This window comes from Somniosus microcephalus, chromosome 9, assembly GCF_052327205.1.
Source record: "Somniosus microcephalus isolate GS21.2 chromosome 9, FLI_Smic_1.0, whole genome shotgun sequence".
NCBI lineage: Eukaryota > Metazoa > Chordata > Chondrichthyes > Squaliformes > Somniosidae > Somniosus > Somniosus microcephalus.
Window position 1 is genome coordinate 16,170,199 of NC_140995.1, and position 14,160 is coordinate 16,184,358.

General features: G+C 46.2%; 1 protein-coding gene across 4 annotated transcripts in view; it reads left to right on the forward strand.

Annotated features, from left to right (window-relative positions):
* Positions 1-14,160, forward strand: part of eipr1 (EARP complex and GARP complex interacting protein 1) — a 94,222-nt gene that overhangs the window by 71,176 nt on the left and 8,886 nt on the right. For 3 of the 4 annotated variants that reach the window (XM_085996407.1, XM_085996409.1, XM_085996410.1), the window contains 2 exons: positions 3,512-3,679; positions 11,666-11,833. In XM_085996407.1, coding sequence (XP_085852533.1) covers positions 3,512-3,679; positions 11,666-11,833 — 336 coding nt within the window. Of the gene's footprint in view, positions 1-3,511; positions 3,680-11,665; positions 11,834-13,670; positions 13,812-14,160 lie in introns of those variants that run through there. The other variant, XM_085996408.1, reaches the window with a different exon arrangement.

The window sequence follows — 14,160 nt, forward strand, 5'->3', positions numbered from 1 at the left end:
TTAAGTACTTTTGAAGTGTAGTCACTGTTGTAATGTGGGAAACGCGGCAGCCAATTTGCACACAGCAAGCTCCCACAAACAGCAATGTGATAATGACCGGATAATCTGTTTTTGTTATGTTGGTTGAGGGAGAAATATTGGCCCCAGGACACCAGGGATAACTCCCCTGTTCTTCTTTGAAATAGTGCCATCGGATCTTTTATGTCCACCTGAGAGAGCAGACGGGGCCTCGGTTTAATGTCTCATCCGAAAGACGGCACCTCTGGCAATGCAGCACTCCCTCAGCACTGCACTGGAGTGTCAGCCTAGCTTTATGTGCTCAAGTACCTGGAGTGGGACCTGAATCCACAACCTTCTGACTCAGAGGCAAGTGTGCTACCAGCTGAGCCACAGCTGAGAGGGTTGTCCTATGAGAGATTGAGTAGAATGGGCCTATATTCTATGGAGTCTAGAAGAGTGAGAGGTGTTCTCATTGAAACATATAAGATACTGAAGGGGATTGACAGGATAGATGCTGAGAGGTTGTTTCCCCTGGCTGGAGATTCTAGAACTCTGGGGCATAGTCTCAGGATAAGGGGTCGGCCATTTAAGACTGAGATGAATTTTTTCTCTGAGGGTTGTGAATCTTTGGAATTTTCTACCCCAAAGGGCTGTGGATGCTGAGTCGTTGAGTATATTCAAGGCTGAGATTGATAGATTTTTGGTCTCTAGGGGAATCGAGGGATACGGGGATCGGACGGGAAAGTGGAGTTGAGGTCGAAGATCAGCCATGATCTTATTGAATGGTGGAGCAGGCTCGAAGGGCCATATGGCCTACTCCTGCTCCTAATTATGTTTTTATGTTCTTATCCACCTGATGAGGAAGATGGGATCTCATCTGAAAGACTGCATATCCTAAAATGCAACAGCCCCTCGATACTGGACAAATGAATGAATACTATTTACCACTTTCCTGTACATCTATAAACCAAACATGCTGTAATTCAGTATGTTACTGTTTTTAATCAAGGAGTACAGGTTCAGGATCTTGCTGATTCTTAAAACCGTACCTCCAAGCAGCTCACAGCATAATGGAGTTGAACAAAAAGTCAGAGACTTCTAACAGCCGTCAGCCCATTTTGCATTACCTGTATTACTAAAGAGGTTTATATAAGGGCAGTTTAACTAGTTTGATATCAGCTGTCATGTTTGCAAGCTTCCACCTGGATTTTACTGTGGTATAGCAGGAAACGGTTTTCAATGTCACAGATTCAGAATTGCTACTCTTGACCCAGAAATTCGTGTCGGGGCTTCCCGCGGGTGCAAGCCCCCGACGTACACTTACCTAGCGCGCCGACAGTTGAAGCCTGGGCCTGCGTGGATTTCCTCTCTGTGGCCCGGTTCAGCTCCCGGCGCGCTGTGCTTGTGTGGCCCAGCGGTGTACTTAGTGCGATGCGTCGGCTGGAATCACGTGAGCACTGGGCAACCAATCGGAGGATGCAAAAGTTCATTCATGAGTTTGACAGTAAGAACTGTCAAACTCATGAAAACTCCGGGTGCCCAAAACAGTACTTAAACTTGAAATAAAATTTATTAAAAAATCACACTATTTAAATGAGCTATAAATAACTTTAAATAACTGTTTTAAACAATAAATTAAATTTTTGAAAAAAATAATTTTATAAAAAATCAGGGCTAAAAATACACTTACCTTACTGTAAAGTCTTTAAAAATAATAAACCTGTGGAAAAAAAATTCTAATTCTTATTATTAGACCACTTACCTTTTAAAATTAAGTCCTTACGTCTGCTTTTTTCAAGTGTAAAAAGTGGAGGCCTTCACACACGGGCAAACCTGGGGGAAAAAAAAGGAAGTTCAATGCGCACGCGCAGACTCCTGCGCACACGCGTTCGACCTTCAGAGGATCGGAAATGCCGGTTTCCCGCGCATGCGTAGTGCATGCAAGATTCCGGCACTTCCATCGGGTCCACGCGTGAGTACTCCGTCCGTACTCACGCGTTGGGACCTGAATTTCTGGGCCCTTATTTATCATTGTACCAGTTACTTTCCTATGAGAATATTGTTATCCAAATCATGAAACTATGTGGTGCCACAATATTGTTTTTGATGTGTTATATTACTGAGCCTTCAAAGATTTTCATAACATTAGTGTTGTACAAACTACCAAAAGATTAGCTTGAATTAAAAAATGACTATCACAATGTCTGTATTTGAGATGCTGAAAGCTGGTTCTTTGTCAAAAGGGAACATTTCAAACATGGTGAGCATTATCAAAAACACAGTATTGTCCTCACAAACTTGAAAAGTCCTTTGACCCATTGCAATATTACAAAATGGACCAATTTTCAACAGTAGAAACAAGCAAGAAAAATGGTTACTCCTTTTCTCAGCATTGTGGTCGATTCACATGTTATATTGCACCACTCCAATTTAGCATTAAGCATGATTGAAGGCACCAATGGTGTTCAGTTATATGCAGTTATGGATGTAGCTGAGTTAAATATTAAAATTTGATTAATTATAGAAGCTGGTGATTGAAGAGCAGTAAATGTGATGTAAATAAGTTAACTGTAAAACTTTTTTTTAATTTTACCTACTTTAATCTATGGTTTATGAACTAACACAGTCCTTTCAAAATAATGTAATTGTTGCACCACTTTAAATTAAGATGTTGCAAACTTAAAATTGAACTGCTGTGAAATCATTGTGTTTTGTACTGATTTTCATTTCAGATTTTATTTATAAGGACTAGGATAAGCTTTGTTGTCAAACAGTTTTTAATAGTACCTTAGCCAGCACAGGGCACTGCAATTAACTAGGGACAATCCGAGTTCCCATTCCCAATTGCGGTAAACCCTGCTGCAAACTGCGTGTGGATGTTGGTTGTTTGACTGCAGCACTCCGTGCCCCCACAGTTGAATAGCCTGCCAGCATTCCCTATCCAGACTAGAAGGAAGCTGGTATATGTAGAACCTTGCCCAAGTACGAGTCACTGCCTTCAGGATAGGAAGGTAGATGGAAAAATGTATTTTGGCGAGCAAAGTCCTCCACAACATCTGGACAGACTACCAAACATCCAGGGTGTCTCTGAGCAGAATCCCTACTGCATAGTTAAGTGCATATGATTATAAACCAATTCCTTACCAGTGGCTCCGCTTAACTAGGTTTCTCATAAACATGTTCATGATACGGGGTTTGGAAAATTCCATCTCGCACAGCATATCTTCACCCCTTATCCAGATTTGAGAAATGCCCGGTCTTTTTGTGTTTATCCATTTGAAGATGCTGCGTTTAAGAACATTTGTACAGCAGATCTGTTTACATTTGCAGATTGTAAGTGGCTGTGAAATATCCTAGTGTTTTGAAAATTGCTTCTTTACTTTTTAAAGGGTTACTGTATAGGATGTTATTTATCCTTTTTGTAGATAGTGAAAACATGGAAATTGCTTACTAAGCACAACGAATTGCTGCATCAGAAGTGAACTACATTACACACTTTGTTTTCACCTAGTCAAGTCTACTGTATGGAAAATGCCCATGGCCAGTTGGTACGAGACCTTGACTTCAATCCCAACAAGCAATACTATTTAGCGAGCTGTGGCGATGACTGTAAAGTAAAGTTTTGGGACACCAGAAATGTTCATGAACCAGTCAAGGCTTTGGAAGAACATTCCCACTGGTAAGTGTTTCCCTTATTTCTCTTGGTCAAGGTGGCAGGATTATTCAATTCAGCAATTTCTTTATGTACATCATCAGTATTGTTTCTTGACCCACCGACTAAGAGCTATGTTTAAACAGTTGAGAACAGTAAGAGCCAATTTGTTCTTGCTTCCCAGAAACAGATACCATTTTCCCATGTTATTTGTGACTAGGATTATAATTTGGATCACATGCAATGTTCCCTCTAATTTTTTTTTTCATGCATGGTCCCTTTAACTGGCTGTGCAGCCCATTCAAATTTTTGCGCATGCACGGTTTCTAGCATGTAAAAGCTGGTGAATAGCCTGCGTAGGACCTCCAGACTACTGTGCAGTTTAGCAGGAACATTGGTCACATGGTGGGAACCCAGCATTCATGCTAAAGCTTTTAGACTTTTTTGTTATCGGTTAAAGTTTATTTTGATGGGTTTGCAGGGATTCTGATCGGAATGGCAATACAAGTCTTATATCTGTTACTGTTTGGCCAATAGTGTATTGAAAATTCTGAGCAGCTTCTAAAATTGGTCACCATCAGTTCTTTGACTCTTGACAATCTGTGACACAGTTTCTATTTTGGGTCTAAATACAAGATAATAGTATAAAAATACATGTATTTGCCTAAAGAGTTACATTTTCCACTTACAAAAATAAGTTCCCTTGATGTCTCAGTGGCTAAAATGGACTTGTTCCTGATGTACTGAGCTATACAGCCTCGGAACGTTCCAAGTTTGATCTCTAGTGCATTCCGAATTTACTGATAACAGGCAAGGTAGTGATAGAACTGCTACATCTGTGCGCTAATGAGGGACAACAGTGAGCCTGGGCTTCTGCTCATGATTGCTATCATGTAACTCCTGATGGAATGTGTATATTTGTGTGCGTGTCTGCTTTTACGCATTCGATGAGGACATGGTCAAACTTGACTGGTGTCCCCTGCCAATCATAGGCCAGTTCTCGGGCATGATTACAGCACTAAAAACTATATTTGTGAACAATCTGACTTTCACATTTATTGTTAAAACATTATGGATTAAATAAAGCACTTTTTTAATTTTACATAATGCATAAAAAGATGCATGTCATCACGTGCACTACAGGGTGACTCCATGATCTGCTGCTCCCAGCAGAGAGTCACACTTGCAGGGAGAGAATCATAGGGATACAGCTCATCATTTTCCATCCATTAATTCTCAAGATGCGATCACTGCAAGCGCCACTCCCTGCTGGGAGCACTGGATTGCAGAATTAACCCCTGATGCGCTATCAATTACTCATAAAAGACTGAGAGTTAGGAGAGTAACTAAAGGCTTTTATTAACAAAAGAATGAAGGTCTGCCTCGAGTGGTCGACCGGTCCAGAAATACAAAGGGCTGGGGAGCAGTCACCTTTATACTAGGACTTGTGGGAAGAGTCAGCCGAGGCATGTCCAGGCATGTACACAGTGGAATACAAACAGTGGTTTACCACATTCACCCCTTGTTTAAAATTGAGTCCGGCGGGGTGAAGTGTATTAAAAGTTAGTGTATTGGAGTCTCTCCGGAGGTCTTGTCTGCCGCTGTGATCGGCGTGGCGACGGCAGGGGTAGTGGAGCTTCCGGCGTCGAGTCCTGCGTGGGCTGTGGCACAGGCGTGTCGTCCTCGTAGATGTCGAGCGGGTCGCGGGGCCCAGGCCTGCCGTCTGCTGGGGCTGGATATCGGATCGTGGGGGGCCGGTGGTAGTGAGTAGTGGGTTACTGCGGCCCCCGAGGGTGCAAGGTCTCTTATGGCGACTGTGTCCTCCCGCCCGTCCGGGTATGCAATGTAAGCATACTGGGGGTTGGCGTGGAGGAGGTCGACCCTCTCGACCAGGGGGTCCGTTTTATGGGTCCTCGCGTGCCTTCTCAGTAGGACCGGCCCTGGGGACGTCAGCCATGGCGGTAGCGATGTCCCCGATGTGGACTTCCTTGGGAAGACAAACATTTTCTCATGAGGGGTGGCGTTAGTGGCAGTGCAGAGCAGTGACCGAATAGAGTGGAGCGCATCGGGGAGCACATCCTGCCAGCGGGAGGTTGGAAGGCCCCTAGACTTTAAGGCTAGCAGGGCGGCCTTCCAAACTGTCGCATTTTCTCTTTCCACCTGTCCGTTCCCCCGGGGGTTGTAACTGGTGGTCCTGCTTGTGGCAATACCCCTAGTTAGCAGGTACTGACGGAGTTCGTCGCTCATAAACGATGAGCCCCGGTCGCTATGGATATAGCTGGGGAAACCGAACAGGGTGAAGAGGTCGTTCAGACATTTAATGACCGTGGCACTGGTCATGTCCGGGCAGGGGATGGCGAACGGGAAACGGGAGTACTCATCAATAATATTGAGGAAGTACACATTGCGGTCGGAGGAGGGGAGAGGCCCTTTAAAATCAACGCTCAGGCGCTCGAAGGGGCGAGTGGCTTTTATCAGGTGGGCCCTGTCTGGTCTATAAAAGTGCGGTTTGCACTCAGCGCAGACTTGGCAGTTCCTGGTCATGGTCCTGACCTCCTCAATAGAGTAAGGCAGGTTGCGGGCCTTGATGAAGTGGAAGAACCGGGTGGCAGAGGTCATTGTGGAGGGCCCGCAGTCTATCGATCTGCGCGCTGGCGCAGGTGCCACGCGATAGCGCATCCGGGGGTTCATTGAGCTTCCCGGGCCGGTACAAGATCTCGTAATTGTAGGTGGAAAGTTCGATTCTCCACCTCAAGATCTTGTCATTTTTGATTTTGCCCCTCTGCTTGTTGTTAAACATGAAAGCAACTGAACGTTGGTCAGTGAGCAGGGTAAATCGTTTTCCAGCCAGGTAGTGCCTCCAATGACGCACAGCCTCCACAATCGCCTGGGCCTCCTTCTCAACAGCGGAGTGTCTGGTCTCCGGGCCTTGGAGGGTTCGTGAAAAGAAGGCCATGGGTCTCCCCGCCTGATTGAGGGTAGCGGCCAGGGCAAAGTCGGACGCGTCGCTTTCCACCTGGAAAGGGATGGATTCGTCCACTGCGTGCATGGTGGCTTTGGCAATGTCTTCCTTGATACGGTGGAAGGCTAAGCGGGCCTCTGCCGTCAAGGGAAAAGAGGTGGACTTGATCAGCGGATGGGCCTTGTCCGCATAGTAGGGGACCCACTGGGCATAATAGGAGAAAAACCCTAGGCACCTCTTCAGGGCCTTGAGGCAGTGGGGCAGTGGGAGTTCCATAAGGGGACGCATCCGGTCGGGGTAGGGGCCGATGACTCCGTGTTCCACAACACAGCCAAGGATGGCGAGGCGGTTTGTGCGGAATATGCACTTCTCCTTGTTATATGTCAGGTTCAGGAGTTGGGCGGTGCGGAGAAATTTTTCGAGGTTTGCGTCATGGTCCTGCAAGTCACAGCCGCAGATGGTCACATTGTCCAGATATGGGAAAGTGGCCTGCAACGCATTTTGATCTACCATCCGGTCCATCTCCCTTTGGAAGACGGAGACCCCGTTGGTGACGCCAAAGGGAACCCTAAGGAAGTGGTAGAGGCGGCCGTTTGCCTCAAAGGCAGTATACTGGCGGTCCTCAGGGCGTATAGGGAGCTGGTGGTATGCTGATTTCAGGTCAATGGTCGAGAAGACGCGGTACTGCGCGATCTGGTTGACCATATCAGCTATGCGGGGGAGTGGGTAGGCGTCCAGCAGGGTGTAGCGATTTATTGTCTGGCTGTAGTCAATGACCAGGCGCTGCTTCTCGCCGGTCTTAACGACCACAACCTGGGCTCGCCAGGGGCTGGTGCTGCCCTCAATAATCCCTTCCTTCAGGAGCCGCTCCACTTCGGTTTTAATGAAAACCCTGTCCCCGGCACTGTATCGCCTGCTCTTTGTGGCGATGGGCTTACAGTCGGGGGTGAGGTTAGCAAACAGTGGGGGGGGGGGGGTGACTCTGAGTGTGGAGAGGTTGCACCTGGTGCGCGGCGGGCAATTTAGGAGCTGCTGGCTGCGGACTGTGAGTGGGGGTAGGGGTCCACCGTACGCCATCGTAACACTTTTAAGGTGGCACTGAAAATCTAACCCCAGCAGGACGGCAGCGCAGAGGTCGGGCAGGACCAGAAGTTTAAAATGATCGTACACGGTCCCGTCTACTACGAGTGTCACTATGCAGTAGCCGCCGATGTCCGCCGACTGGGACTCGGAGGCCATAGAAATCCGCTGGTGCGCAGGCAGGACTGGGAGAGAGCAACGCCGCACCGTGTCGGGGTGGATGAAGCTCTCCGTGCTCCCAGAGTCAAAAAGGCAGATTGTATCGTGGCCATTTACCTTAATGTCCATTGTGGAACTGGCTAGCTGGTGCGGTCTCGCTTGGTCCAGTGTAACGGATGCCAGCGTAGGGGTCGGTGTGTCGCTGCGGGTATCAGATGAGGCGGTGTTGGGGGCCTGCTGCGTTCCGGCTGTCGTCCAAGATGGCGGCGTCCATGATCCCCATGTGGCTGGAGGCGTCCAAAATGGCTGCTGTACCGGTGGTTCGCACATGGCCGGGGAGGCCCAAGATGGCGGCCCGCATGGCCCACACGCGGCGCTGCTGGGGTTCGGGGTGGCTTTGGCCCTGCAGACGTTAGCGTAGTGTCCCTTCTTCCCGCAGCCCGAGCAGATCGCGTTTTTTGCCGGGCAGCGCGCTCTGGGGTGTTTTGCCTGGCCACAGAAGTAGCATTTCTGGCCTTGGGGCACTGCTGTCTGGCCTTGGGACACTGCTGCGGTAGTTGGGCCGTGGCTGGGGTGGCACGGCGCTATGAGGCGGTCCTACCGTGTCCCAGGCTGTCATTCCCCGCGGCGTCCACGGTGCAGAGGAGTAGGCATCCATGCCCCGGTAGGCTGCATCCAATGATAGTGCGAGTTCAGAGGCCTTGTTGAGGTCGAGGTCACTCTGCTCCAACAGTCGCTGTCGGGTGTAATTGGATCTGTGGCCCGCTACAAAAGCGTCCCGGATAAGTTCCTCTGTGTACACGGTGGCCTTTACATCCTTACAACCACAGGCCCGGCCAAGCACAGACAGTGCCTGAAGGTATTCCACGGTCGATTCCCCAGGTTGTTGTTTACGACTCCCCAGAAGGTGCCTGGCGTACACTTCGTTCACTGGGCGCGTGTACTGGTCCTTGAGGAGCTTGATAGCGTCCGCGTACGAGGTCGCGTCTTGGATGACCGAGTACACTCGGTGGTTCACTTTGGAGGTCAGGACATCCAGTTTGTCCTCGTCCGATTTGATTGCTGCGGAGGCGGTCAGGAATTTTTCGAAACACTTAAGCCAGTGAGTAAACTTGGTGGATGAGTCCGCCTCCCGATGATCTAAGTCCAGGCATGCTGGTGTGAGGATCTTCTCCATTATAAAAATGTTGTTAATAAAATTGATGCGCTATCAATTACTCATAAAAGACTGAGAGTTAGGAGAGTAACTAAAGGCTTTTATTAACAAAAGAATGAAGGTCTGCCTCGAGTGGTCGACCGGTCCAGAAATACAAAGGGCTGGGGAGCAGTCACCTTTATACTAGGACTTGTGGGAGGAGTCAGCCGAGGCATGTCCAGGCATGTACACAGTGGAATACAAACAGTGGTTTACCACAACCCCGTACATTTCATTTGATGTAGTTTGGATATTTAATGTCAAACTTACATTAAAAAAAACTCAGAACTTTTTTGGAGGTTCTTCAACATAGAGTATTTTTGACTTCCCTTTGGATGTGAATTAAAATACATCAGCACTTAGTGCATACAAGGTTTAGACAGGTGAACTATTACACTGAATTAATTAAGTTTTCTGTACCTGATTTAAGTTCCAAGTCACAGTGTATTTTACAATATAAAGAAATAATGTTTCTTTTAGAAAAAAAGTGTTAATGAAGCTAGATTGCATAGCCTGGTGGTTCACTGGGGGTGTTATCAGTATTATCCTTGATGGGGAGAGGAAAAAGTTAGATAATTGCCTCCTGGTAACTAATTGTATATGGCTCTGACTACACTAACCACTCCATTGGTTGAATCTATCTATCTTTTTTCCTCTTTTTCTTTCTGGGTCAGAGATGGTAAGTGTGTCTTTCTTCATGTCGTGGTAAATATTCCAAAAAAAATCAGTTGAATTTTGAAGCCAAAAAATTCTCTTATCTGTGTTTTGTTGAGAGTTCGAAAGGTGCATGTTAACCACATACAGCTATGAGATGGAAATTGTAATTTCTAACACATATGAAACAGTGGGAGACAAAGAAACAAATAGAGAGAAAGGCAGACAAGGACTTTATTTCTTCATTCTAATTTGAGTTTTTTTTTAACAAAAGGTTGAAGTTTGAAAGCAAACAAAGTATCTTTTGAAGGAAACGGATAGAAAGGAGTTTGGAAAGGAAGGGTCGGGAAACTAGTTTAGGGTAAGCGGTGCCTCTAGGCTCTTGGCATGCACCCTTGGGAGGAGTGGGGAAGAGTGGATGGAGGGTTGAGGGTGATGTAAGTGACTGGAGCAACAGAAAAGGGAGTATACAGGGGTTGAGTGGGTACTTCAAAGGGAAAGCAGTGAAGGTAGTAATAAGAGTGGGGAGTGGTAGGAAGGTGAAGGGACAGGGGACATAATGGGAGTAAGGGGGTGGGTGGAAGCACGAGTGATTGAAAGAAGGAATGGGAAGGGAGCTGCCGAGGGCCACATTTTCTCTCAATGCAGCCTGCAGACATTGGTGATTTTGTTCCTCGCCAGTTAACGCCATACCACCCACTACCCCACCTGAAAAAGAAAAAGGAGAGAAGTAGGAGGATAGAGATAAAAGTAAAAACAAGAATTAAGGGAGAGAAGTGGCAGAGAAGATGAGAGAGATAGAATAATAAGAGGGACAGAAAGAGAATCAGGAAGACTGGCAAGAGAGACCATATTCTTTGACTTACTGGGTTTCATGCCATGGGAAATCAACCAATTTTATATAATTATGTGAACAACTGGAAAAATGTAAGTGAGAATGAGGTTTTGGGGCTGGGGATGGTGGGGGAGAACAAAGTTACTTGCATCATAAGTGAGTATTAATAGTATTACAATTATTATATCCGAGAGGCCATATATCTTTATTGTGTGTCAGTTATTTGATATATTGCTGCAATAAACTTGCTGTATTGCAGTAATGGGCAAATGGTTGTCACATTTAGGTTGGGACAGGACTTAGATGAACATTGGAAAGCACACACCAGGTCCCAGTGGCAGATGAGCAATGACATGGGAGCTCTACTAGTATTAAAAAAAGAAGCAATATTGTGGGAACTCTGCAATGTAAAAATATTACTGACATGCAGACACAAAACTTTTAATGATATGGAAAGATATAGGGGAGAAATTGAGCCTGCTGGGTGCTAAATGAGTGTGTGCAGGGTAAATTTCAAGCGGCAGTGTCCCTCACCTGATTCAAAGTGTGCCAGGTGCCAAATTAGAAGCCGGCAATTTCCGGGTGTCCAGGGTGCCTGTCTGCTCCCAAATTTGGTAGAAAGTGGGCTGGTGGCCACCAACGCAAAGGTAAGTACATTTTTTTAACTTACCTCAAGGTGGAGACGAGAAGAGCAGGAGTGCTCCTTGTGGCTCCACAACAATACTGTGGGCTGCTGCCAGCCTGACTCGCCCACCCCCTCCTGTTTGCCTCCCCCCTCCCAGAACCTACCTGCGAGCTAGCTCGGAGCCTGAGCCGGCCGATTTTTGCGAAGAGCGCCCCTGGCGAGCTGCCCGATTAGCATCAGCAGCTCGCCGGTCTGACGGTAATGAGGCCCGAGGTCCAAATTGGAGCGAGCCTTGGGCTGATGTCTTCAGGCTCCAGCCAAGCCGGTGTGAAACTAATTTCTCGGCCAGAGTAACTAACTGATCAAAATAATTAATTTGTTGTGTAATCAATGAACAGTATCCGGATGCACTGGAACTATTCTTCCTTTATGTTTATCAGTGTCAGTATTTATTATAAATCTTATTTGCGGGGGTGAAAATATTTTATTCTTTTTGTACGCAGGGTATGGGGTGTCCGATACAATCATTCACATGATCAGCTGGTGTTGACTGCCAGCAGTGACAGCAGAGTCATTCTTTCCAACATGGTGTCTATTTCGTCAGAGCCCTTCGGCCACCTAATGGATGATGATGATTTAAGCGACCAGGAGGACAACCACCATGAAGAAAAGTACGTAACCAGTCGCAGCCTTATATTTTTACAAACGCAGCAGCAATTGACAGACAATGTGAGACGTTCTGTAGCAGTATTAACAAACTACTGCATATCAATGATCTAATGATGTATGGGTATGGTAACCTAGTGGCCATGGTATGGGACTGGAAACCCAGAGGAAACCTTCTCCCTTCCCCGGTGTCTCTCAATGTGGTTGACTGTTAATGCCCTCAGAGCAACCAAGGGTGGGCAAAATATTGCCTTGCCAGTGTTGCCCATATCCCAAGAACAAATAATAATTATATATATAAACGAGTCGATCTGTCTGTCTGTCTGTCCTTCTGTCCTCGGGTGTGCGTCTGTCCGGCTATGCGCTCGAAAGTTATAGAGGGTACCTACGCGCGCGTTACCGCCAAAGAAAGCTTACGGTTCCGGGACGGTCGTAAGCGTATTTACTTTTCGGTCGGACGAAAATTGTTCGCGCCTTATGCAAAAAACCTTCAAAATTAAACTCATTATCTGCTACTTAGCATTGATTGACTGACGTCAAGGTTCGACCAATCCTGTGCCGTCACGATTGACCAATCCTACAGTACAGTCCCCTGATGGTTGGCCAATCGGTGTGTGTGTGTGGGCGGGACTAATCGTTTTCATCTCAGGGATGTGGCGTCCATTGCCTCAAGCTAAAAACAGCATTGCTGCTTCAACTCCTTCCAGCTCAAAATCTGCTGATGCAGCTTCGAAAACGTTAGCATCTCTTATGTTATTTTTAAAAGATTTACCAAAAACGTTTTATAAGTGCTTTCACTTTCATCTTTCAAGGTATTAAAAGGTAGAAATGTTCCCCGGCAGCAGATTGAGAGAGGGACAGACAGACAGGGCCTGAAAGCCTGGTACTCGATTTTAAATGTTGCACGGCAGCAGATTCACAGAGGGACACAAAGAGGCCCCAAAGCCTGGCACTTGATTTAAACCACCCGGCCCAAAACAGCCCTGGCAAAGCCGGGCTCCCCCAGCTAGTAGATCTATAAAGAACAATCTGTGCATTATCACTGATTTTAGTTCCACTGATCAAAGCAGGTTATAAGTATAATTTTAAAGCTGCAGTATCCTATTTCATATATCTAAGGCTCAGTTTGAGTTCAGAGTCCACCAGATCCTTATCTCTTGTGTATTTGGGCAGACTCCTGTGGAGCAACTGTTATTAAGTCTGTTACTTTAATATAGAAACTAGGAGGAATTTATTATTACATTTAATCGGCACGCAAGTTTTTGTGCTTGATTTATAATATATTTCTATCAGAGTTTGGGGAAAATGGAAAGTGCCGCTTTAAAAACAATGGGGTAATTTTACCAGGCTCTGCCCCCAATGCTGAGCCTAGTGAGTGACAAGTTCAAGCCGGAAAATTGGGGTCCTATAGACCTATCTCCGCTACTGTGGCCATGAAGCTTCATGCCAGGAGCGGAGCAGCATAAATTACCCCTATTAAGCAAACACCTAAAATTTACTGACTGTTACACCAATTGTTCTTATCTGTAGAATACCTTGGAATAAATAACATCTTTAACAAAAATGTTTAGTTAATAAAAAAATAAGTGAGACAAATAGAAGTCTGATACCGTACTGCAACAATTATCTCACATCAGCTTTAGATATATATATATAATCTAAAGCTGATGTGAGATAATTGTTGCAGTACGGTATTGTATATAAATATAAATAAAAGAGTTTGTCTGTATAGCCAGCCAGACAGACAGACAATCAAAAGTTATAGAGCGTACCTACACATGTTATATCAAAAGAAAGCTTATCATTAAGGGAGTCTAATAGGTGTATTTACTTTTTGGTCAGACAAAAATTGTTCGGACAGTATACAAAAAAAGCTTCAAAAAATGGCAAAATTCCACTCATTAGCGTTGAGTGACGTGATGGTTGACCAATCGTACAGGGGATAGCGTTGAGTGACGTGATGGTTCACCAATCGTACAAGGGATAGCGTTGAGTGACATGATGGTTGACCAATCGGTGCATCACGGGGGGCGTTTCATTGCGTGTGTGGGCGGGCCTAATCCTTCTGAGCTGAGGTGAGTGGCCGCCGTCTTGATTCCTAACTATTGATTTATTTTTCCCACTTTCTGTGTGTTTATTTTGAAATATAGATTTCCAGCAAAAAAAAAGTTGGTTTTAAAAGAAAAAAAAATCCTTTTGCAAAGGGCACTCGGGCTTTCCCCCCCTCGGCGGTGGATGAGCTGCCTGCAGGCCTCGGGCCTTGAAGCCTCGGCCTCTCCTCGCCAGCCACGCCCGAGCTAGGCACCGCCCGTCCCGCTGGGCCCGATTCCAA